Source organism: Leptonychotes weddellii, chromosome 13, assembly GCF_054177405.1.
Source record: "Leptonychotes weddellii isolate Sample4059 chromosome 13, ASM5417740v2, whole genome shotgun sequence".
NCBI lineage: Eukaryota > Metazoa > Chordata > Mammalia > Carnivora > Phocidae > Leptonychotes > Leptonychotes weddellii.
The window spans coordinates 3,630,486-3,657,256 of NC_138381.1; the positions used below are offsets into that span (position 1 = coordinate 3,630,486).

The 26,771-nt window shown below is 48.2% G+C and overlaps 1 protein-coding gene across 3 annotated transcripts in view; it reads right to left on the reverse strand.

The window, feature by feature from the left end:
* The window catches only part of ZNF407 (zinc finger protein 407), a 518,640-nt gene that overhangs the window by 30,899 nt on the left and 460,970 nt on the right, over positions 1 to 26,771 (reverse strand). For 2 of the 3 annotated variants that reach the window (XM_081801009.1, XM_081801007.1), the window contains exon 9: positions 19,254 to 19,347. In XM_081801009.1, the coding sequence (XP_081657135.1) occupies positions 19,254 to 19,347 (94 nt within the window). Of the gene's footprint in view, positions 1 to 15,433; positions 18,369 to 19,253; positions 19,348 to 26,771 lie in introns of those variants that run through there. The other variant, XM_081801010.1, reaches the window with a different exon arrangement.

Genomic DNA, 26,771 nt, shown 5'->3' on the forward strand with positions numbered 1-26,771 from the left:
ACCATTCACTCATACACACACAACTCACACCCACACTCGCTCATATGCACCACTCACACCCACAAATACTCGCTCACACGCACAACTCACACCCACAAACCATTCACTCACACACGCACAACTCACACCCACACTCGCTCATATGCACCACTCACACCCACAAATACTCGCTCACACGTACAACTCACACCCACAAACCACTCACACGCACAACTCACACCTACACTCACTCATTTGCACCACTCACACCCACAAATACTCGCTCACACGCACAACTCACACCCACAAACCATTCACTCACACACGCACAACTCACACCCACACTCGCTCATATGCACCACTCACACCCACAAATACACGCTCACACGTACCACTCACACCCACAAACCACTTGCTCACATGCACAACTCACGCCCACAAACCATTCACTCACACACACACAACTCACGCCCACAAACTACTCACACACACAACTCACGGCCACAAATACTCGCTCACACGTACAACTCACACCAACAAACCACTCACACGCACAACTCACACCTACACTCACTCATTTGCACCACTCACACCCACAAATACACGCTCATGCGCACCACTCACACCCACAAACCACTCACACATAATTTAGTCTCACATATACAACTTATACTCACATACCACATGCAGGTCACACTCACACACAAATCATACTCACACAAGCCTACACACTCACACACATATACACACATATCCAAGTGCCCAGGTGATATAATAATTCAGATTCCAGTGGGCTGTAGGGCAGGAGACGTATCTCTTCGTCCACTCAGGGACATGTTTATTGAGGGCCTACTATGTACCAGGCACCGAGTCCAGTTCTGGAAGCACAGCAGACAGGAGACACCAGGACGCTGCCCCTGGAGTTTACATCTATTGAGAGGCGGACCATAAACAGAAGACTACAACCAAGTCCAGTGACGAACTCGTCCTCAGACCACTTGTGTCTAGCCTGCCTGCCAATAACTAAGTGGATTCTAATTAAAAACAAAACATGACGTCTAAGCACATGCTACATAAGGAGCCTGCTGACCAGAGTGCAGCCATCTTCGTTGACCCGGTTGCTATGGCTGGGGAAGGAGCCCTGGGCTTTGGACTCGGCAGCATTCGCCCCAGCAGTGGGGCGGGCAAGGAGGGAGACACCTAGACACAGTGCTGGGTTTGTTTCAGTGCAAAGGCAGACACCATCTCAGCAGCAGCCTATTCTGCCCTCTGATCTCTGGTCAGCCGTTTCTAGAAAAGCACCTGGAAAATAACGGCAGGGCACCTGCTCATTAAAGTTCCAAAGGGTCCGTGTTATAGGTTGTATATTCATTGATGAGGGCCAATTGTTCATGCAAAATCTAAATAATGAAACACCATTAGCTAATTGCATCTTTCTTCCTTCATATACCATCCTAGATATCATTTTAATAAGCCAATATAAAACAATACACAAGTCACGATATATATATATATATATATATATATATATATATATATATATATATATATATATACCATTTAGCAAACACTGTCCCATTCTCCACAAAGACACAAGTGGAGGGGAGCAACATGATTATTAGGCTGGTTTTTATCACTGTCATGTGATAACAAAAAACAAAAAGTGTTTCTCACCAGACAGAGGAGGAGATGAAGCTCTGTGAGGAGACCCTGGAGGGGGGAGAGGGAGCCCTGCGTGTGGAGACCCTGGAGTGGGGGAGAGGGAGCCCTGCGTGCAGAGACCCTGGATTCGGGGGCGATGGAGCCCTGTGTGTGGAGCTCTGGGGGCTCCCGGATGGTGTTTCTGATTTGTCTTTGGCCTGAGCCCTCTTGGTTTGATGTAGGGCTTGGCCCCCTCACGCCTCCCATTCTGAAAGGTCAGTGCCGGCCTCTGCCCTGGGAGACCCTCTGCTCAATGACCTCCTTTGTTCCCGGACAGTGCAGCATGTAAATCTGTGCATGTGTCTCTAACCTGGGACCCTCCAGGCCACCACTGCTCCCAGCCTGGGCCCCCAGGCTTCCAGCTTCTGCCAGCTGTGAGGGGGGCTGCCTGCCTCATGGGCAGAAGGCCCCCGCGAGGAACATCTGCTTGGCGGCCCTAGCACGCCTGCAGTGGGGCAGCACTGGGTACGGCCAGGGGCCGTGCCGGGGCACTGAGTCCCACCGAGGCCCAGGCCAGCCCTGGGGAGCCTGGAAGCGGGGGGGTGGCCTGGCCTCCCCGACAAGCCGGCACAGTGATTTACACTCAGTGTCAGCTTGCAGCTGGGCCTCCTTGAGGCCTTTGTGACTCCCCGGTGGCCAGCTCGAATGACCAAACCAGAGCAGGCTTTTTATGGTCATTTCTTTACCGCACTGAACATAAACCACCGGGGAGCCCACAAGCGGTGGGCAAGAGATAAACAACCCGGGCCAGGGACTGCGGTGAGGGGGGGGCTGACCAGAAAGGCCGGGGGTCATCCAATCTGCCCGTGCCGGTCTGCTCCCACGTGGCCTTTCGTAATGACAGCCACCCCGGGGTGGGGGTCTGGGGCAGGGAGGGCAGTCTGCACGCCCCCGCGGGATGGAGGGGCCCTGCCCGGCCGGCAGCCCCAGCTTCCCTGCTCTTCCTCCAAGTGCTTGGCACCCCCACCCCTGTCCTGCTGGCCTCAGGTTTCCTATCTTTGAAATGGGGGTGACCCCAACCCCTGCCAGGGTGCTAGGGACAAGGCAGGAGGCAGACCCAGGAAAAGCCTTTGCATGGTAAGTGTAAGGGGCATGAGAGCAGGACCATTGCCTTTGATCTTTTCTCTGCACGTTCTTTTGGGAGACCCCTGGCTCCCACATGGCCTCTCGGCCACATGTCCAGTCTCGGCTGAGCGCAGTCACCTCCCTTAGCCGAGGCTTTAAGAGCTGTCTCTGTCTTTCTCCTCCAGTACTCTCAACGAACCGAGATCTCTACCTTGAAAGGCAGAGAAGGCAGAAGGACCTCTTGTGCACTGAGAATAGACCTGGTTCCTGGGGGCGATGGGAGGGCAGGGGAACTGGACCCTGGATTCCCAGGGGAATCAAGTGAGCTTCCAAAACCCCCACTTGTCAGGTGGGCCACATCCTTGTCACATGATGAACTGGACTTGGGGTCTGACATTCTTATGCCCATTGATTGTTTCTGTCTCCTAATGACCCATCACGGAGGACGGCTGAGAAGAACAAACACAACACTGTTTATAAAGCACTAATCCAAACACTCAATAGATGGTAAATAGTCTTGCTTCCATGATAAATATTTGCAAAATTTGCTTTTCTTTGACCTTGACTTGTTGCTATGGAACTAAGCTCCATTCATAGAACCGCCTCCTGTTGAGTTTGCTCACCTTCAATTCCATTTTTCAAAAGAGTTGGCCATCCTACCAAACCTTATAAAGCGAAGAATCTAGGGCAAACTTGAAGTGTTTTCCAGACACACCCAACTCCCTGGCGATACTGTTTAGAGATTCTGAGCCTTATGTCTCTGAATGCCATATGTGCTCTCTGATGGAGTCTGCACCAGCCACATCACCTTTGAGGATGACCCTCTCCCCATGCGAGTTTAAGATGGGCAGAATGACTTTTCTGTTTTGATTGGATGCCATTGATTAAGGAGGGGGATGCAGGAGTTTAAGGAAAAGAAAGACCTGAAACGTGGTTGCCAGGGGCTGGGATGGAGGATAGGAAGAGGCTGGTAAAAGGCACAAACTTTCACTTATGAGATGAATAAGGCCTGAGGATTGAACGTAAAACATGGTGCCCATACTTGGTAATGCCGTGTAGTATCACCTAAATTCACCAAGAGAGCAGAACTTCAGTTCTTCACACACCGGCAAAGGTAAACATGTGAGGTGATGATGTGCCACCCAGCTCCATAAGGGTAATCTTTCACAATGTATACGTATTTTTATATTTTAAATAGCTTACAGGTTCAGTTGTTAATTACACCCCAGTAAAGGGGGAGGCAACAGTGAGGGGAGGGGGAAGAAAATAAAGACCACAGAAAAAATTGGGAGATGACTTAATTTAGTTGTTTTCTTTTCAAATTTATCTGATCTTGATATTAACAACCAAGTGTAAATGAATTTCTTTTTTTAATTTTTTTTTGGTAAATAAAATTTCCACTCACCCCCACATTCTGACCAAGTGTAGGAAAGGACGGGGAGAAGGAGTGGTTGATGAAGGTCATGAGCAGGTTTCGATGGGATGGGAGGAGGACCTGTGGGAGGAGGAAATCAGAGCCCGCCCCAGAGAGCAATGTGGAAGGGAGAAAAGAGGCAGAACAAAAGCGACCAGAGCAGGTAAGAAGTTAAAGAAACTTTATCAGGAAATAAAATGGTGTTTGGGATTTGCATCCAAATAACTAATACAGGGTGGGGGAGTCGAGGCGTGGGGGTTAAAGGGGCAAGGGTGGGACTGGCTGGGGTCTTTTGGGGAAATGGGGGTGGATACCTGGGGATTCTTTACACCGTTCTGTCTACTTTGCTGGTTTGAAAATTCTCCATTAACAACAACAGATTCTCCAGGCTAGGGAAGCTGGGGAGCAGCCTGCAAGGACCGCCCTCACTTCTGACACCGACTGCAGTGTTTGCAGGTTTCCAGAACTTTGCTCGGGTCTGAGGATTTGCTGGAAGGACTCACAGAACTCACTGAAAGCTGTTCCACACACAGCTACGGCTTATGACAGGGAAGGGTCACCGAGGAAGATCCACCCAGGGAAGAGACCCATGGGGGAGTCCAGAAGAGACCAGCGCTTCCAGCTGCCCCCTCCCCATGGAGCCAGCACAGTTCCCCTCCCAGCAGTGGGCACTGGCCTGCGACAGCACGCATCGAGTGTCGCCCACCAGAGGAGGTCACCCCAGCCCCGGTGTCCAGAGTTCTTATGGGGCTTGATAACTAGACATTGCTGAGTGCCCAACCTGGCTGACCTTTAGACCCCAGCCACTCTGGAGGTCAAGTGCACACCCCAGGCCTGAAGCCTCCACCATAAATCTCAGTGCTAGGCTGTCCAGAGAGTCCAGGTCCCCAGGTAAACAAAGACCCTCCTTCTAGAGATCACCTCCTGGGAGACAAGGGAAAAGGTCAAATGTCTTATTCGGTAAGGTCAATTCTTCACTGCACAAGTCTGGTAAGTTTTGAACTATACCCCGAAGAGATGCCTGAAGATCTTCAACTGGGACATGGCGGGGCGGAGGGGTCAGGTCTTCTTGGTCTTCTGCGCCATTACAACTGAAGCAGCTTTTTAAATCTGTGTTTCAAAGCAAATATTACACATTTCCAAATGTTTTGGGTTGAATTGTGTCTCCCACAAATTCACATGTTGAAGTCCTAACCCTCGGTACCTCAGAAAGAGAACATAGGTGGAAGTAGGGTCTTTACAGATGTCATTAGTTAAGATGAGGTCATTAGGATGGTCCCTAATGCAATGTGACTGGTGTCCTCATAAGAAGAGGAAGTCGGACACAGAACTCCATGTAAAGATGAAGGCGGAAACCAGGGTGAAGCACGGACACACCAGGAAACACCAAGAATCTCTGGTAAACCACAGAAGCTCAGGGAAAGCCTGGAGCCAGTGCTCCCTCCCAGCCTTCAAAGGAACCAACCTTGCTGACACTGTGACCTCCGACTTCCTGCTTCCGGAGCTGGGAGAGAATCAGCTTCTGTGGATGAAGCCACCCACTTTGTGGCACTTTATAACAGAGGTCCTAGCAGATTAATACACCAAACAACACTTTACTTAAATAAAGGGCTCCGCGGCTGTGAAACTGTGTTTGAAACCACCGAGCAAGACAATTTCTTCCATTTACACAGGAGGAAGCTGATGCCCAGACATACAAGACAGACACAGGTAGAGACAAGCAGGATTACCAAGGAAAGATGCAGAACAGGAGCCTTGTTCTGCACTTTGTCCACTGAGGCATCAGCGTGATGTGACCTTTCCTCTGTGAGCTTTGAAATGTAGTTCACTGACTGACTACACACCCTCTGCTCTTGGTCCATCAACACAGATGCTGAGCGGAATTGCTATCTTCCGCGCGAGAGAACACGCCCTGAGCATCTGCGATTAGAGCAGCAGTGGGGTGGGGACTGGGTGGAGTCAGGCTGCGGAGGGGCTCCGGGGTCAATGCCATCATCAGCGTATGGGTCCTCCACCTCCAGGGTTAAATGTATTCCTAAGTATTTTATTCTTTTTGATGTTATTGCAAACAGGATTTTCTTAATTTCCTTTTCAGAGAAGTAGTGTGTGGAAATGCCCCCTGATTTTTGTATGTCGATTTTGTATCCTGCAACTTTACTAGATTCCTGTAGTCGTTCCAACAGTTTTCTGTGGCATCTTTAGAGCTTTCTATATATAAGATCATGTCATCTGCAAACAGATCATTTCACTTCCTTCTTTCTGATGTGATGCCCGTTAGTTCTTTTTCCTGCCTGATTGCTCCAGTGAGGACTTGCAGTGCTCTGTTGAATACGAGTGGCGAGATCAGGCACCCTTGTCTTATTGCTGATCTCAGAGGGGAGGCTTCGAGGTTTGCACCAGTGAGTGTGATGTTTACGTATTTTCTATGGCTGCTTTTGTGGGACAACGCAATGTTGAGTAGTTGTGACAGAGACCATCTGGCTGACGAAGCCTAAAATATTGACTATCTGGTGCTTTGTAGAAAAAGTTGACCCTGTTCTAAAGCACCCCAGCATCCAGACCGCCTGAAACATGTACTATGTTGTCAGTTATAAACCCACCACTCTTCAGGAGACCGCAACCTCTTTTGAGCCTCAGGACTTGTCCCGTTCTCTTCTCTCTCCCAGTGCCAAGCACCAGCCTCACCTCCCACCGGCACCAACAAACACTGGATGGATGGAGGGTGAATGGATGCATCGGTGTGGAGAGAAGGAAAGCATACTGCCCTAAACCTTTCCATTTAGTGCAGAAGGGGAATTGTTTGGAAAAATCACCAAAAACTGGTCACAACTTTTTACCCAACATGGTATAGTTGTTGATGGAGACGAAGCCATGTGATTCTTCATGGTACTCAAGAGTGGAAATGTATACCCACGTACTTTTCATAATCAGGGATGAATTGAGTTTTGGTAAGTTTTGGTAAGTTTTAATTAAGTTTTGGTAAAATAATTATTTTCGGATTGCCTTGCACGAAGATTTAAACTAAGAACTATCTTCATGTCTGATTGATCTTTCATGGGCAGTAACTTTTAATATTTTAGCACTAAAAGGTGTCAGTGATCCCAAACCAAATGATTTCAAGACATCTTGGAGGTGTTATTGAAGGACTTTACTGTAGGTCCTACAGATCACCAAATTCATGACTCCTATTTAATCACTGATTTTTCATACACTGAGTTTTCTTCAAATGAGTTCCACCCAAATGAGTTCTTAAAATGAGGTCTGTATGGAAACCCAAGCAGAAAAACCTCTTTTCCATCCAGTAAACTTAAGATATTTCTGCTACTTTGTTTTTTATTGCAGAAGTAGCATTTGAAAGGAAAATGAAACTTTTTTTTTACCATTAGCAAACAAGAAAGCACATGTCTTTTAAATGTCAGCGGATACAGCTCAATCACTTTCCAAAACAAGTTGCAGCAACATCCCACCAACAGCCTATAAACATAACCATTTCTCTTATCTTTGTAAACAGTGTAACCTGAGTAGTTATATACATTATATATAGTGCTCTAAAAAATAAATCATTTGGAAAAAAATAGTGTATATAACAATATATATAGTGTGTATATAGACGCATATATGTATGTATGTACGCACACACACACATAAAAAGCATCAGTTTGAGGCAGCATTTCTAAAATATTAGGTTAAGTTGTGCACATTTCTGTATGTTCATTGGCCAGTTTTAGTATTCTGTTCATTTTTCCATTGAGTTTTTTGTATTTTTAAATTGATTTTCGAAGCTCTTTATATAGTGTGGAAATTAACTCTTTGTAACCATGTTGCAAATACTTTCCCATTGTCATTTACCTTTAACTGTTTTAATGGTGCTCTTTCCAGTACAGAGACGTAAACTATTTCTGCAGTTAGACCTCTCAGTCTTATTCACCTTGACTCCTCGATTTTATATTTTGCTAAGAAAGGACCTCTTTCTAATACTACATAAAATTCTTCTTGTTTTGAGTACTTTTATGATTTTTAAAATATTATTTATTTATTCATTTGAGAGAGAAACAGAAAGAGCACAAGTGGGAGGGGCAGAGGGAGAGGGAGAAAGAATCTCAAGCAGACTCCATGCTGGGTGCAGAGCCCGATTTTGGGCTTGATCCCAGGACCCTGAGATCTTGACCTGAGCCAAAACCGAGTCAGACATTTAACTAACTGCACCCCCCCCCAGGCACCCCTTTTATGATTTATTTTTATGTTGAGTTTATTTTTGTGTGAAGAGTAAGAAAAGAATCCAACTTCATATTTTCCAAATGGTATCCAATTGTCTCAGAATTATGTATTGAACTCTATGATCTTTTATGGGGCACTGATTCTGGCCTATTGTTCTTGCTCTCTATGCTGAATAATGGTTTTATAGTTGCCACAGATTATGGTTCTACTTTCGGGGTCTCTGTCACAGCCTGAGAATGACATCGATAGGGAGGGCTTAGCAATGGCTAAGCTAAGAAGGGCCAGGTAAGGGTCACAGAGAGCACTTCAGAGCCAGGCTTTGGAGCTGAGGCTTGACGTGCACAGGAAATCTCCTCCTCATATTCATGCTCTGTGATACTGGAAGGACCAACGTGCACAAGGGTTAACGGACTGTGCTTTGCTCTTGCGGGAAGGCTCAACAATCACTTGGGCAGAACCTTAGGTTGCTCATGAGGAACGGCCCTTAATGTTCAAAGGAGATGCTTTTCCCCCAACATTGTAATGAAACCACTGCATTTGGTTGAGTCAGAGAAGCTTCCAATTCCACATGGGCTGCCCAAACAGCCGTTTGAAGACCCAAGGACATGATGGCAGCACATGGGCGGGTCCAGGGCCAGACACTGGTCATCCCCGTGGACCTCTAAGATAACGGAGATGCCAGCTACTTGGCATTTTCCACCCACAGCTCCCAGCTTCCCCAACCCATAGGCGACCCTCTCGTCCCACTCTCCCGCACCGCCTTTTTGTGTCGGCAGCTGGAAGGATCGCCCTGGGCATTTCTCTGCCTGAGGCCCCATGAGACAGGTACACAATGAAAGAGCAGAGGTGGGTGGACCCAGATTTAAATTATGTGGGAGAGGGCTACTAGCTCTGAGTTTTGAATACTATCTTTGATGGATCGTGTAAGAGAGGGAAGGAAGAAGCTAGACATGTCCGGTGGTGCCTGGTAAGACGTCACCATCCCCATCTAGCCAAATTGCACAGGGAGCCCAGGGTCCCTCCCAGGGCAGCCCCTGCAGGTGGCATGCCTCCATCCCATGGACCCTCCAGGCCATGGAGTGGGGGGGTATGGCAGTGGACGTGAGCTTGTGTGTTTAACCCCAGTGTGCGGTGTGAGCGTTCTGTAAAAGTGGGAAGAATGAGATAGTCCTGGAACCAGATCCAGAGCCTGAGGAACGGCTGATAGGCTGAGCTGGGCAGTTATCATTTGACAGATGAGGGAACGAACTGGTTGGGTGATTTTCCCAAAGGCCTGGAGGCTGGGCATCAGAAAGACCGGAATTTAATTCTGGCTCAGGGATTTTCCTTCCACACCAGTAGGTGAGCAACACCAAGCAGATGACTAGAGGTAAAGTCTCAGATATGTCCACGGAAGAACATCCCGCTGAGTGGCAGGTGTAGACACTGGCAGCCGAGCACGGCAATCAGCAAAACAAAGTGAGTTCTGGTTGCTTTTGAACCCCTGACTTCAGGCCAGGGTCGAAGAGGTGAGTGACGGTGTCCTCTTCTGCAGATACTCCCCTTGTGGGCGCAGTGCAAACAGCACCCTGTGTACCAGTGCAGTTTCGGAGAGGGTTGTCCCGTTCAGTCCTGCACACGGGGAGGGGCCAGCAGCTTCGTCCGTGACCGTGAGCGAGGCGCAGCTGTGGATCATTCACATGCAACGCTGGGTGTTCGTGCCAGAGTGTGGATGTGCGCGCAGCTTGTCTTTCCTCACGGGGTCACAGTCTATTTTTTTAAGGGAGTCTATTGTTTGATCCTGCCGGGTGCTGTGGGGACAGGACAGACCGTGGTTTGTGGTGTGGGCAGGGGCACCCCAGGGGCACCGTCCCTGAATACAGTTTACCCTTAGGGGTAGAAATAGGGCTGTAAGATGCCCCCACCCAAACCTGTCCTCTTTTGCCACTTCTGTGCTGCCCAAATGAAGGATGTGTCAGGGAGACCCCACAAAATAGGAGGGTCCCCAACTGCCACATGGGAACAGCTGGTAATTCTGGCCCCAGCCTCGGACTGCCAGGGGAGATGCTGCCCTTCTCGGCTTGGAGCCTGGGGTGCGGCTGGAAGGAAGCCCCCTCTGCCACTGCATTGTTGGAATTCTCTGGGTCTCACTCTGCAGACCCGAGGATTTATTTTTTACCTCCATCAGGTGTATAGAAACATTATTTCATGGTTTTATTTTTATTGAAAATGACCACATGCAATCGCATTACCTTGAAATAGAATATTCTATGGGAACTGTTATGAGGAGTTTAAAACTGTGGCAGGCCAGGGAAATGTGATCGTATCAAAGTCCAGAAATAATTCTAAGATGGAGAATAAACTACTTGGAAGCCACATTTCTAAAGGATTGCAGATGGTAATATATAAACCACTGAAGTAAAGTTCAAGTGGTGTGTAAATGTCACCAGGTCCATGATATTAAAATTGCCATTTTATAGCATGTGTAATTTGGGTGGAGTTCATGATTATTAAATCTTGGATAGCACCAGTCAACACATTCAGTACGTTATATTCCTGTGTGGGACCGTGTGGGTGTGTTACCTAGGCTGGTTTGTGCCCATCCAGGGGTTCCGAGGGCCAGGGCCCTTGCTGGGTGGGGAAATGCCAACAAAGGGGGCCAGCCAGCCCTCAAAGGGCCGTGGGGGGCCACTCTCGGAGGGGGGAATGGAAGGCCCAGTGCCTCCGTGTCGTGGTGGAATCCGCAGCTTCTGCCCTGGAGAGTTGGGCCCAGTTGAACGGGGCCCGCCCCCAAGCCAACCACATGGTTAGTTATTTTAGTATAAATAGAACTGACGAATTCATCCCCTTTAATCTGACAAGCATTTTTGAGGACCTATTATTTTGGAGGCTGTATTTGGTCATGGTCACACATCGCTTCCCAGTGGAAAGCCAAGAGGATAGAAAACAGACCAGTAGATTGGAAGATAATGCTTCCGGTTTCCACAAATGTAAATCAGGGCCCCAGTGGTTGCAACAGCGCGTAAATGGTGGAAAGTATCAGCCACAAAAGTTTTGTGCAAGGTTCCATCAGCCCCTCGGGAGGGTGTCATTGTGCATGTAAGTGCGCACTGAAATGTGGCGCGTCCAGCTGCTGAATTCAGACACGACGATTGTCCACAGACCGGCTGAGTCCACTGGGGCTTGAGAACACAAAGGTGGAAAGCTGTCCGCCCAGGAGAAGGCCCTGCTTCCAACAGAGCTGAGGGGAGTGCCGACAATGAAACGTCTGCACAGACTTTGTTCCTGTCACACTCCCCATGTGCAAAGCAAACCCTGCAGAGGAACACTAAAGTGAGTGAGGTTCATTCTGAACCTTCATCATGTAGAGAAGACAAGGAGGGCCCCCTCCTTCCACAAGATAAATTAATTTTTAAAAATATAAAGATTTTATTTATTTGAGAGAGAGAGAGCACGAGTTGGGGGGAGCAGAGGGAGAGGGAGAAGCAGGCTTCCCGCCGAGCAGGGAGCCCGATGCGGGGCTCAATCCCAGGACCCTGAGATCATGACCTGAGCCGAAGGCAGACGCCCAATCGACTGAGCCACCCAGGTGCCCCGATTTTTGCTGTTTCAGTCAGGCTTCAGACACAAGACATGTGGAGAATTGTGCAAAAGAGTAGTTTCTCCTGCAAATAAAACACTGGTTTTTCCAGAGTGGCTCGCCCTGAGTCATCCCTTCTCCCTGATGTCTTCCTCCTCCCCTGGGCTCCGGGCATGGCCCCCCACGCAGGACGCTCCAGCAGGAGATGCGCCGCCATCAGCCTGCTCAGGCAACAGAACCGCGCAGTGACAAGGCAGAAGGGGCTCACCGATGCATGTCTGGGGGTGTGGTTTCATTTTTCCACCCGATGTGCCCCAACGGGGAGGGTCCCAACTCTGTCATCCTTTCCCAGGGGCGACGGACAACGTCGTGGGGGACGTTTGGTTAAAAACCAGCCTGCAGACCAGTGGGAGAGACAGGACTCGCGTTGGACGTGCTCTCCTGGCCTCCGTGGCCCGGGGTCGCGTGGAAAACGACCGTCGGATTCTGCTCGACCTCCACATGCACCTTGTCCCCTCTGCTCATTTCCTGGGAGCAGAACTATGGGCTTGGGTCTCCACGGGCACGGGCGGGCACCTGTGCCCTGGGCTGGGGACGCGCTCCCAACAGCAAGGGGACAGCACGATGTCGCCATGTCAGCAGGGGCAGCCGCCCGCTGCGCACGTGGGCCAGCGTCTCTGCTTTCCAGCTGAAGTCTGCTCACAAGAGGAGCTATTCTGGCAAAACTGATGACATTTATGGATCTTCTTCCAGTTGCAACCTGATTCTTATGGGCCCTGTACTGACGTCAGTAATAAACAATAATAAGATTGTAAACTACTGCTCTTTATAATAAAATTATGCTCCTTCGACATATTATAAATCTAATAGCTATTACATCAGCACCCATAACTATATATCACGGCTTACCTTTTAAATACACACAGGGTATTATATGGCTCAACCGAAACTGCCAGATTTATTATTACTGGTTATAGCCACAACCTTCATGACGTCACAAATGACTAATCGGCAAGAAACGAAGAGCAGTGCAATTTAGAGATGAGCTGTCCCGAGGCTCTAGGGGTGGGGATGGGGGAACGGCCAGCTGGCCTCGATGCCCCTTGCGCGGCCACGGTTTGCCCCCCTCCACGCTGCACTAGCACCCATGTTTCTGTTTTCAGCATCTTCATAAGGTGGAGGGCCAAAAGAACGGGGAAGACAATAACCGAGGACCAAAACAACTGAGTCAAGAGATTTCACTGGATTATTATTAATAATCGGGCTGACATTTGGGGACTCATTACAGGTGCTAAAACACTCCATTGACGACCTCCAAGTTACCCCACCTAATAGTCTCCCCAAACGCAAAGGGCTTGGGCAAGGGGAGGGGCCATCGTCGTTTCCAGGAGAAATCACTCAATGCTGCACCTCAGAAAGGAAAAGCAGGATGCGCGGCCGGTGTCCCACCCAGAGCCTGCTCCGCCCGGGTCCGCCTGCAGGTGCCCCGGGCCAGCGATGCCCACCAGTGTCCTCCAGAGGCCAACTGGGGTGCTCACCACTTGTCTGAGGACCGTGGGTGCAGTTGGGGTCAGAGCCGAGTTCCTCTCTTCCTGGCCTCCCACTATGGCCCAGGCGCACCTGTAATTCTGCACACGGGGGGCGGGGACAAGCAGGTGTGACCGTGGGGGGAATGGTGGCATTAATGGGAAAACTGCATTGTGCCAACTTCCCGAGACTGTGAAACCCACGGAGTGAGACTTCAGGTTTGGCACCTGCTCCAGAACCTTCTTGATGAAAAAAAGGTTGTCTTCATTAAGAGCGTTAATATTCATGCGGCATGGTAATTTTGACACAGAAAAGGTCTCTGTAACCTTTTCTTGTGTGAGAATTTTTTACTTCTCAAGGAAATTACAGTCCAGCAATGACTTAATTAATGCTGGCTTTCTTCGGCAGGTTTTGAGGAGCTGTCAGTTTGGGCTTGAGGATCTGTCATCGGGCGCGGCTGGGGCTGGGGCTCGGGGAGGGAGGGGACCGGCCGGCCGTGGGCTCCCGCGCTGGGGGGCACCTTCCCACATTCGTTTTAATTTAGCGACCGGCTTTTCCTAATGCTAGGTCATTTATTATTGGGACGGAGGGCACAGCTTGAATTAATAATCCATTTTTCACCCGGCATATTTATTCTTTTTATTATAATGACTTCGTTCCTAATCCGTTTGGCTCTGGTAAATTTGGGTGAGGCGTGGCACAGTGGGTGGCTGGGCCCCTGTGAACAGCCCCCTGCCAGAAGCCACCTGGGAGTGAAGGGAAACTGTCCTCGTCTTTCAAAAAACAACCGTCACCCCCAGCACCCCTGTGAGAACCTGCCTGGGGCAGGGAAGCTGGGGCAGCACCGGGGGCGCGAGCACAGCGCCGGCCCTGCAGCCTGCCCGGGGTCACCTCTGCTGCCCCGAGCGGCCAACAGCTGGGGCGGTCCCGCCTCCCGTCTCTCGGTTGCTTCCTTTGCCTCGCTCCGTTGGCTTCCTGGGCCGCGGTGGATGCGCAGTGTGGGGAGTCTGACGTTCGTGGGGCTGTCTTGGAGGAAGCATGCCACGCGGGAGCTAGCAGACCCTGACCCAGCTCACCCAAGAGCTGGGCGTCATAAAGGGAGGGAGCAGAGGGGACACGGGGCACGTCCCTCTCACGGCCATAAATCTACACACGCACATCTGCCCCGCTCCAGGGAAGGGGGCACGTCACCATCTGCAGAGTTGTCCCTCGGTTTTTATTTCTGGAAACACTGACAGTGAGTTGGAGCATCGTTCTCCAACATTCTCCAGGTTGACATATGGAAGATGAAGCCATCCCAAGGGCTCCTAAGAGGCAGAGGGCTTTGGGACAACAGGGTTCTCCGATATCGCAGGCAAGAGGGAAGCTTCCGGAACACTTAGGCCCAGGGCCTGCCTCCCCGCACACAGTTTCGGATGGAAAGATGTGTGCTGCTTCAGAAGCCCAAGGGGGGAGAAGCAGGAGTGAAAGGGGAAAGGTCAGTCTCCAGCTGCAGAGGATAAATCAGAAGTGCTCCTGTCATGGGGCCGGGCCGTAAGCCCCCCACACATAATTTAGAGTCAGCCCCCGACATCCTCCCTGCCTCCCTGAACATAAACCAGTGACTCCATTAGCCAAAAGGATTCAACACTGGGCTGGGAGGGAGAAACAATATTTCAGAGATGTGTGCATCGCCTCCGCGGGTCTCCTCTGGACCAAATCCGGTGCAGGAAGGGAAGAGGCCGGCGGTGGGGACGGGGCGAGCCCGTGCTCTAGGCAAAGCCCCCGAGGCAGCGGCAGGGCCCCGCGTGCAGGCACCCGGGGGGCCAGAGGGCAGGCCCAGCCAGCGGGGCCCGCTTCGGGGCCACTGTCACCTCAGACGCAGCACGATCCCCTGGACCCGTGACGAGGCTGAGGCATGATAATTTGAGTGGAAACACCAGCTGCCCAAGGCCCTGCTTCAGATTTAAATTTCCATTTTTACAAAGCAATGAAAAATCTTCCCAAGAGGAAGGAAAAGTCTCCATGCCCCTCTACCTGTGCTAAATCCTCCAGGAAACAAACTACGTGTAGCACGGACGGTCATGGGATCCCCTTATCGCCGCAGAGCAGTGTCTGGCCCCAGCCCATCTCCAGGAGTGGAGGATAGATAATACGTGCTGTATTTCCAATATCATTAGGTATCACCAAATAAAATAAATATTTTTCACTGCCGGGGCACAACAAAGAAGGGTGGGAGGACCAAGGAACAGGTTCCCATCCAAGGCGGCAGGCAGCACTGGGAGCCAAAGAGGAAGCACAGAAGATTCCAGGCCCTCGGTGGAGGCGGGAGAGACCCTGCAAGGCTCGCAGGCTCTAGCATGAGAGGCGAGGGAGAAGGGGAACTCATTGGTAAAGAGTTTATAAGCAACAGTGTGAACACACATGGAGGAATGGGAGAGTACCTCTTACACTTCAGACAGGGATAACCAGGGACCCGGACACACTTCCAAGTATGTTCATTGGCTTATGATGGGAACCCCTCCCAGAAAACCCCCAAACTTCTCCACTTTATTCCTCGAACCTGTAGTGAGAACCAACCAGGTGCCCACACGACAGCGGCCAGAAGGATCCCTATCAGAGCAGAAGGGATCTTGTGATTCTGATCGCTCCCCATCATTTTGCATCCAGCCAGTCGAGGTGCACGCGGCCTCTGGGTTCTAGCCAGAGACACGCCCTCCGTGAAGGGAATATTGAACTGGAGCCTCTCTCTCTTCTGTCTCTAAATACGGGAAGAGGGACAGAAGGAGAACAGGGCCACCCAGACCCTAGGACACATTTTCAGGAATCGTGGCACCATCGTCACCGGCTGGTGGGTAACCTGGCGGTGTGCTGGCTCGGAGCCGCAGGAGAGGAAGGGACGTGCCGTGGGAGCATCTCTGGGCCTGTGTCTGGCTGGAGAAGTAGTGGGCAGGGAGAGAGGAACACGGCTCCTCTTGGCTGGGGCGGCTGCGTGCAGGATAAGGTGTGATGCCAGGGTCCGGGCACCAATCAAATGCAACCATGTGCCTGTCCCCGTGCAGTGTGGGATCCCTCCTGTGGCAGGTTCAAAGTCTGAGAGGCAGGGAGCCCATGGGCCTGGGTGTCGGGCCAACTCCCAGGCTGCGATGAGGCCTGGGAAGTGCTTGGAGGCTGGCCTGGGATGAGCAAACCCGGTCAGCCAGGGGCAAAGGCTGCAGCAGGAAGCAAAGGCAGGGGAGTGAGGAGCTGTCCCAGCAGCTCCCTTCCACCACACTGCTCCCTGTCGAGCCCCGCTTTCCCACTAAGGAACCCCAGTGGGTTCCGGTATCAGGCAAATTGATTTTGTTACTTGAGCCCCTCTTACTCAAGTGCTGTGCACACCACACCAGGAGGGCCTTCCCCCAGTCCCACAGAGTGAATTACAGTTGGCCCAGATCTGCTGGTGATGGTCCAGGAGCAGGGAAGGGGGGCCAGTTCTGACCAATGGGCCATGAGGGGAAGTCTGCCAGAGAAGATTTTCTTATCAGATGCAAAGATGGGGGTCTCTGTAGAAAACGCCCCCTTCTTCCTGTCCTGTCTTCCAGTGAGGGTGTGATGGCTGGAACCACAGCAACCATTTTGAGGTCCTGGGATGACAATCATGACGACAGAAAGTGGGGAATGTGTCACAGACACAGAAGAGATGGCACCAATGAACAGGTACACCCATCCCCCAACGGCCGCACCAGCTTCGTGTGATCTGAGCAAGGTGGCTTTGCTGCCTCAGCCCCTCCTTCTCAGATATCACGCTAACCACGCCACAGAGCCACAGGAGAGCGAGAGGATGACATGACCGAAGACAGGAGCTTCCAAGGGAGCATGGATGGTAACTGGGAGCATGTCACGTGAAGAGTGTACTATGGTAGGACAGGAAGGCTGATGGGCTCACGGCTGCAACCAAACACGTGGGCCTCCGGCACCCAGTGCGAAAGGGTGGTCTGGGCCAGTGGTGCCGTTGGCCCCACAGTGTCAGACGCTGTGGGTGGCTGTGCGTGGGTCCTGGTGCCATGGCGGGGGCTGGCTGGGACCCACAAAGGAGGTAATTCAGATTGGCCAGAAGGCTCGAGAGACAAACGTGAGCCGGGCCAGAGGCTCTCAAGGTGAGAGGGCGGACCCAGAGCAAAGTCTGGAAGAGATGCTCCTACGGGACCCAGGGAGCATGCAGTGGTGGGAGGTGACCCTTGGGGACAGTGGGAGCAAATGCAGCAAAGACACTACACCCCCACAGTGAGGTGAGCAGCCTGCAGCCCCGGGGCGGATCAGAGTTCTCAGCTCAGGTGGTGTGTGCACCGCTGGACTCAGCCGGGGGCTTCTCTGCCGCACAGCAGGGATGATATGAGCTCGAGAGCGAAACAGCCCACCCGCACGCCCTCCTCTCCATAAGGGTCACCCACCTTCATTCCAGAATACTGATCCCATCAGGGGAACAACACTGAGTCTTTCCTGCTGCTCCGAGAGTGTCTGAAAAGACTTCTATTTATTTGTCATTTTGTGGCCTGTAGTTTCAGTTTTTCTTTCTTGAGACACAGAATGAATGCGCTTGCAGAGGCCAGGATGAAGGACCAGGCCCACCTCTACTTCAGAGGCCTCTCCATTCTTGTCCACGAGCATGTGATGTCAGTGTGGCCCAGCTCACACGTGTCCGTAGACCGAGCTCAGGGCTGGGAGGGAGCGAACAGGGGTCACGTTACGCCGTCCCAGCCAGGACAGCAAGCGGCACCAGGTAAATGAGATTAATGAGAGGAACGCAGCGCTGACAGACTCCGTTGTGTTGTGTCGTGTTGTGTGGTGCTGTGTTGGGTCGACGACACTTGCTCCCGTGCGATGGCATGGCCACAGGGCTGCTCCTCACGGCTACGGCAGCTGAGCCCAGAATACGATCATATCCTGCACGCCAATGCTATTTTTATTTTCAAAGTATTTCCAGTTGCATTCTCTTATTTCAGTCTCAAAACATTTCACAAGGTGGCGGGGGGGTGGGGGCTGGGACAACTAGAGGAGACCCCTGTGGGGCCAGGAGGAGGGGATGCAGCCCCCCAGTAAGAAGGCTCAGGAGGGGCAGGACGGTCACAGGGAGGTTCCCGGCCTGGTGTCATCAAAGCCCGAGCCGCCAGGATGGCTCCTCTCCAGGCCCGGGTCCCATTCTGCCCCACGATGGCAGGTGCTCCCGGCCCGCAGAGCCCAGCGCCCCTGCCCACCCTGCTCGGCAGCCCCTCCAGCCTGTCCTTGGATGAGGAACCTCCGGCAGCAGAGGCTTGGTTCCCGGGCACGGTGCGACAGTCGCCTCTGTGGGGCCTTCCAGAGCAGGAGCTGACCCCCAGAGAAGCCAGGGCCGCCCTCCGCGTCTTTTCTGGCAGCCGGTGTGACCTGGGTGCAGCTAGCGTGAGGGGCGCCCGTGGACTCAGGGCCCAGCCGGCCCAGCAGGAGGGGCACAGGGGTCTGTGGAGCCCAGGCAGCTGTGGGCCTGGGGCTCTCCCCTCTCCTGCTCCCTTCCTGCCTGTCCCCTGCCCTCCAGGGTAGGATTCCCCTGGAGATGTCATCACTGGAGCCCCCAACATCTCCTTTCTGTGCTCCGTCCCCAACTCCGCCGTCCCAGCCCGAGCTCTCTCTCAGCCTTTATCCAAGCTTCCTGCCCACCTTCCCCCCGCGGGGCTCCAAATCCCACACTCAAGTGAATCTAGACCAGTCACGCACCCCAACACAGCTCTCCCTTGGTTGAAAATATTTATGATGGATTCCACTGCTTCCCTTCCGGCCCGACCCTCGGCTCACCTTGGACGCCTCTCTCGTTCAATCCAATCCGACAGTCTTTCACTGAGTGCCCTATACACTGTGTTGCTGGGGAGAGACACATCAGGCATGGATCCTGCAATTAAAAACATTAGAGACCCATGTAATTGGAGGTTAGAGACAGGCTGGACCTTTAAGAGCATCTGGAATCCAACCTCTTATTTTATCCACCAACAAGAGAACGCCCAGAGAGGGTCAAGGGATTGCTCAAGGTCGCACAGCTAAAAATGGGAATGGGCGTGCTAACCTGGTAAGCATTCTCCCCACAGCTTTATAACATGTCCCTCCTGAGGTGTGTGATTGAGCGGGGAAGGGGGGGACAGAGGGGGGCACACAGACAGAAACCTGTTCATCATATGACCTGCAAGGTCTGCTCAATTCTTTAACCCATCTCACTGCAACTAGACATTCCACAACATCTTCAGGCAAGGAGATAAAAGAAAATACACACACACACATAACACACACTTGTTGGTAGGCTCTCAGCATCCCAAGGCTTCTGAGAACAAAACAGAACTGGACACATTTGTAAAACCCATTAACAGGTTAAAAAAAGGGGGGATTGTTATCAAAACAAAAAATGTTACCATGATCAGGTCTAAACAAGCATCCTTTAGGATAATGCAAAGTACATACATTCCAATAATTTCAATTTCAGCCATGTAATGTCACACTTACACACTGTTTTCTAATTTCCTAGGGAAAAAAAATATCCTTTGTTTAATCTGTACCATTTTCACTCCTCTGTTCTCCGTTGGCTGCCCAGCTGCTGGGATGTCGGATTTTTCACTTGCTGATTTAGACGCTCGTATGACACATCCAACCTTTTAAATAAATCATTCATTTTTTTTAAAGGTTGGCTATGTCATAGTGTTGTGATGCACCCAATTTTTAAAATAACTGTTTATTTGATGTCAGGTACATCAGACATAAAAATAAATGTGACTTGGTAGAACTTAATACAAAAATTTGAGATCTGATTTGGATTACCTCAGTCGAGTCCTCAATGAATTAAGAGTGTTTTGGCCAGGCTCAGGGGAAAATGGGAAATCATATAGCATGTGTCTTCCAGTGTCCCCAACTCTCCTTTCAGTGGCTTCCTCCCCCATGAGCCCAGCTTTCTCATGCTCAGAGTCCTCCTACATTTCCCCTCATCCCTGCTCTTAGGAAGGGCTTCTGAACCAGTCCTTCAATGTTGTGTGATGCGCCTCCCATGCCCAGTGCTTCCCACCGAATCCCACCCATCTGGCCCAGGACTGTGCCTGGTATATAGTAGCCGCTCCACACTCGTTTGTTACAGGGATGAAAGGCTGGGAATATTTGTCTTTTAAGTCTTAACCTCTCACTGAGAAATGAAACTCAAAGGAATGTGAAGCAGATAATATGGGGCGAGACCTGGAAGGAGCAAATGACACTCCACTGTAATAAGGCAAAAGAAATGGGTAGGATGTGGAAAGTGAGCCCCAACCACAGAGTACTCCCTAATGTCCTCAGACCCACAGTTTGCACTTGCTGTCACGCATGTGCATGTTGGTTTACATTCTGGACGTGCATATCTATGCAGGTGTTGGCCTTACATAATACAGAACCAGAGCACCATGATAAGGTCTATGCTACTTTTATTGTGGAAAGCTTAGTACGATGATGAGCACTATTAGATTTTTAAAAACAGTTTATGAATTGAGTGCATTGCAACATCGGGGTGCTAGTGCTGAATTCATATTAGTGACATTGGCACATAACAATGCTCACGGAGCAGCACAAGAACAATCACTACTAGTACTTCCATGTTATTGTTACTGTCCCTAGGAGGCCCTGTCCCACAGCTGAAGTATTAGGCCAGTTGCAAGGCTAAGAAGCAATAGCATTACCGTACATTATTTGCATGCAGGAAAATGCGACTATGAATTTTAACTCGGGACTTTTGCTGCTCATATATGGTGGTGGAGGCTGGTGTACACATGGTCTCAGTTTCAGTCTCCATTTAGCCGATGGGCGGGCAAAAGCCAGAGAGGACCATGCTTTCAGTTCTGGTATCATGTTTTGAGATAAAGACAAGAGGAAAAATGCAGGAATCCTAAAATTCCACAAGGTAAAGAGCAATTCCAAGAGAAGGGTAAGGAACATGAACTGTAACTTTGCCAAGGAGGAAACTTCAAAGTCCATAAGAGTATGAAAAAATTCCCAGACCCACTAGTAACCAGAGAGCAAACACAAGGCACATGAAAATGGTGGTCAGTGAGAGGGTGGGAGGAAATGAGATAAAAGGGATGAGCAAACAAAGGAACCATATAAGAGAGAGGCCTTGCAGGGACAAATGGCAGTAATGTACCATGAACTGAATATGACAAACACAATCCTTTTCACCTGAGGAAAACAAATAGACTAGTAACTTAAAAAATTGAATGAGGGGGGAGATTTTTGGATACCAGGTGAATATTAAAAAAAAATTTATATTTCTATATACCAGCAACAAATGGAAAATTAAATTTTAAGATGATACTATTTACAATAGTATTAAGGACATCAAATATCTAGAAATAATCTAAAAACATATGCATGGCCTTTGTATTAACTAGCATAAAACATTTTTGAGAGGACAAAAATAAAAGATATAAATAAAATAAAGGGACATATCATATTCATGGATTGGAAGACTCAATATATTAATAATGCCAATTCTCCTCAAATTGATGTATAAGTTAAATACAATCCCAACAAAGCTCCCAGCTGCTTTCCGCCCCCCTGTGGAAATTGACAAACTAATTCCAAACCTCACATGAATATACAAAAGGGGCCGAGAATAACCAAGGCAATCTTAAGGAAGTGTAAGCTAGAGGACTTAAACTACTGATATTAAGACCTTTTATGAAGCTCTAGTAAATAAGACAATGTAGTACTGGGGCAAAGTTAGATAAACTTCCCAGTGGAGCAGGATAGAGAGTCCAGAAACAGGCCTACACAAATACAGTCTGATTTAGGATAAAAGTGATATTGTAGCGTGGTGAGGAAGGGATGGCATTTTCAATAAAAATGTTAGGTCAATTGGATATCCACATAAGAAAATAAAGAACCTGATTGCCTGAGCAAAAGTCAATTCCAGGTGGGTTGCAGATTTATATGTGAAAGATAAAAGAACCTTTCGAAGAAAATACAAGAGAACATTTTTGCAACCTTTGGGATGGCAAAGATTTCTTAAACAGAAAAGTAACTATAAAAACACCATCAAAGAAAGCACTGACAATATTAAAACTTAGAACTCCTATTCATCAAAAAATACCATTAAGATATTAAAAATGCAACCCACAAAGTGGGCAATTGTTTTGCAACACATATTTCCAACAATGTACACTTACAGAATGTACATATCACCTGCTACAAGTCAATAGGAAAACAGACAGCCCAATAGAAATATGAGTGAAAGAAATAAACAGACACTTCACAAAAACAGAACAACCAGAGGCAGAACTCCAAGAATGCAGTGGGAGGAGATTGAGGAAGCTCCTCCCACCAAAAGACATCTATTAAACTGGTTAAAATTAGCAAAGACAATTGTCAAAGTCTCTAGAGATTCAACAAATTAAGAACCATGCATCCAACAAAATTATGGAAACTTGGTGAAAACAAGGAGAGACTCTGGCATTCAAGCTAGGGGCTGCACCCAGTCTCAAGCTAGGGGCTGCACCCAGTCTCCACCCAGCTCCTTCTTGTGGGAGAGTTATTCCAGCAGGCTCAGGAGCCAAGTGGCAGGTCCCACTCCCCAGATGCCTGGGGTGAAAGACCTATTCTGGGTCAAATAAAGCAATGGCTGAACATTGCAGATCCCATGTCCCACAGCTCTGTGCTACAAAGAGCCTCCCCTGATAAAGTGGCAGAAGCCAGGCAGCTCTTCCATGCCCCCATGCCCAGCTCCTGCTGCAAGGAGGATCAGAGTGGGGCAGCTGGTGAAGAGCACAGTGCTCCATCCCCCATTGCTCCATGTGTTGAACAGCAATTCTGGGCACAGCAGCTGAGCGGCAGCACTTACATCCCCCATATTCCTGGGGTAGAAGAGCTATAATTAGTGGATTAGGCAGCCAGTGGACAGAGGTCCTCCCATCACCCCTGGCTCTGCACTGAGGAAGATCTGTTCTAGGCAGTGGTGGCACCAGGTCCCACAATGCCACCCCTCCCCCGCCCCTGTGCACACACCCCACAGCTTCTGCTCTGTAGCACAAAGTTTCTGCCCAGAGGAGGGCCACAGAAAGCCTCAGGCAATACGCTGCTCCTGCCAACAGGCCCAACCTTGTGTGGATCAGACTACGGAGAAATTCATGCCAGAGGGCATTGCTGTGAACAGTAGCGCAATCTGGTAGCAGTCAGTGAAGCCTAATAGGTGAGTGTGATACCAACAGGCCAGCCAGAAATTTAATAAGAAGATCAAGGCAAAAAAGAGTAAAAGAGAGCCCTGCTAGAATCACAGTAATCCATGATGTTCAAGAAGAACATGCCCCCGTTATGGCCTCTGAAGTGCTGGAGAAGGAACTTCTGGGCTCCCAGTCTCCGGTGGAGCAGGGGACAAACTTGTAAACTTGCTATATGCCTCTCAGTCACACACAGAGCCAAATCTAAAGAGTGAAAAGCTTATGGGTTCAGGGACTTAGGCACAACCTCTGACATTCAGTGGCTGATCATGAGTCTGTGTTGACCAAGGAAAGCTAGGAAACCCTAGGAAACCAGGTGTAATAATAAAAATAATAAATAATAAATAAATAATAAATAAATAAGTAATAAGAAATTTAAAAAAAGTAGGAGCAGAGACAAAAGAGGCTACCTAAGACAGGGGAAATAGACTAATTCACCAAATCAGTCCAGCTGCAGCACTAAGCATATAGACAAGCAAACAATAAACAGATAAAAAAACAACACATTTCAGAGCGGGTATCAATATCCAGAGTTGCTACAATATGTTATCTAAAATAGCAAGTTTTTAACAAAAATTTACAAGACATTAAAAAAAAGTAAACAAGGAAGTGTAACTCACACACAGTTAAAAAAAAAAAAAAGCAGGCAATAGAAACTGGCTGTCTGAGCAGGCCCAGATGTTGGACTTAGTAGACAGACCTCAAAGCAGCATAATAAACAGGCTTAAAGAACCAAAGGAGATGGTCTTTAAAGAATTAAAGGAAAGAATGATAACAATGACTCACCAAACAGAGAATGTCATGACAAAAAAGAAAATATATAAAAGAACCAAATGAAAAGTCTGGAGTTTAGAAGTACAATAGAAATGAACATGTCACCGAAATCTATTAACAGTTGTTTTGAGCTGGAAAAAAAAAGAATTGGATAGCTTGATGCTAGATTAATAGAGATTAAGCAATCTGAAGAACAGATAGAGAACAAATGAGGAAAAAGAAACAGAGCCTCAGAGAAATGTGGGACACAATTTAGGTGACCTAATCTACAAATCTAAGATCAACAAACTCCAAGTAGGAAAATGCAGAAACCCACACCTAGACAGACACACAGTATAGTCAAAATATTCAAAACCAAAGATAAAGATGAAATCTTGAAAGCTGTGAGGAAAAACTACTAAATATGTACAGGGGAGCTCCAGTAATATTAACAGCTGAAGTCTCATTTGAAACAATGGAGGCCAGAGGGGGTGAGATAGATTCAAAGTGATGAAAGAAAAAAAAAAACCTGTCAACCAAGATTCCTATATCCAGCAAAACTATCTTTCACAAGTAAAATGAAGACATTCTCAGATAAAGAAAAACAGAATTTGTTGCTAACAGACCTGACTTACAAGAAATACTAAGCAAAGTTCTTAATGCTGAAAGCCAGAAATACTAGACAATAATATAAATCTGTGTAGGAAAACAAATAGCACTGGTCAAGGTAATTATAAAATATAATATAATAATATAATACAATATAATATAATACAATATAATATAATATAATATATATAATGCAATATAATTGCATATTTCTTATTCTTTCTCCTCAAGTTATTCAAAAAGCAATTTCATAAAACCATGTGTGTTCCATTGTGTTGTAGGACCTGTACCTTACAGAAATGTAATGTATTTGACAGTAATGGCACAAAGGAGGCTGGTGGGTTGCAGTGCTGGATTGCAATTAGGAAATGACATCAAATAGTAACACAAATCCCAAGAAAGAAATGAAGAGAACCAGAAATGGTAAATTAGAAGATTAATATAACAAACTCTATAAATACCTGCTTATTCCTTCTTCTGTCAGCTTCTTTAAAAGACATAAGATTATACACAAGAATAATTATAAAATGTATTGTTGGGTTTGTAACAAATATGATGTAATATATATATAATAATAATAATAATAATAATAATGGCACAAAAAAGGGTGGAGGAAATAAAGCTTTTATAAAGGAGGTCAATTTACATATCTTATTGCAACTAAGGTAGTACATCCCTGAAGTAGATTCTGGTAAATTAAGATGTAGTATAAGCCCTAAAACAAGCACTAAGAAAATAATTTAAAACATACAGATAAAAAATTCATTAATGGAATCACAATGTTACACTAGAAAATATATCAATTTAATGCAAAAGAAGAAAAGGAGAAACAGAGGAAAATAAAAGATTTGAGCCATATGGGGGGAAAAAGCAAAATATCAACCATATTAGTGAATTAAACAATCCAGTTAAAAGGCAAGATCATCAGAATGGATTGAAAAATTAAGATCCAACTACAAACTCTCTACAGAAGACACATTTTAGATTCAAAGATACAGATACATTGAAAGTAGAGGGATGGTAAAAGAGCTAGTATGCTATACCAATATCAGACAAAATAGACTTTAAGACAAAACAAGTTACTAGAGATAAAGAGGGACATTTTACAGTGAGAAAATTTACCCAGAAGATATAGCAACTATAAACATAGGCACACTTCACAACAGAAACTTAAAAGGCATGAAGAAACTGACAGGACTGAAGGTAGAAACAAATATTTCAACGGTAACAGTTGGGGACTTAAATACCCCAGTTTTAATGATGGACAGGACATCAACAAAGGGGTAGAAGACTTTGGCAACACTAAAACCCAGCTAGACTTCATGGACATCCGTAGAACACCCACCACCGATGGCAGAATACGTCCCCCTTCTCCAGGATAGACCATATTTTAGGCCATGAATAAGCCTCAGGAAATCTGGAGAATTGAAATCATACAACTGTGTTCGCCAAACAAAATGGAATAAAATTGGAAATCAATAAGAGAAAGAAATTTGAGAAATTCAAAATACTCCTAAATAATCAGTGTGTTAAAGAATCATGGACAAAATTAGAAAATAGTTTTAGATTAATGGAAATGAAAACACAGCATACCAAAACTCATGGGATGTGTTAAATTGGTACTCAGAGGGAAATCTTTGACTGTAAATGCCAATACTAAAAAGAAGATCTCAAATCAATAACCTAATTTTCTACCTTAAGACTAGAAAGAAGAAACGAAACTCAAAGCAAAGAG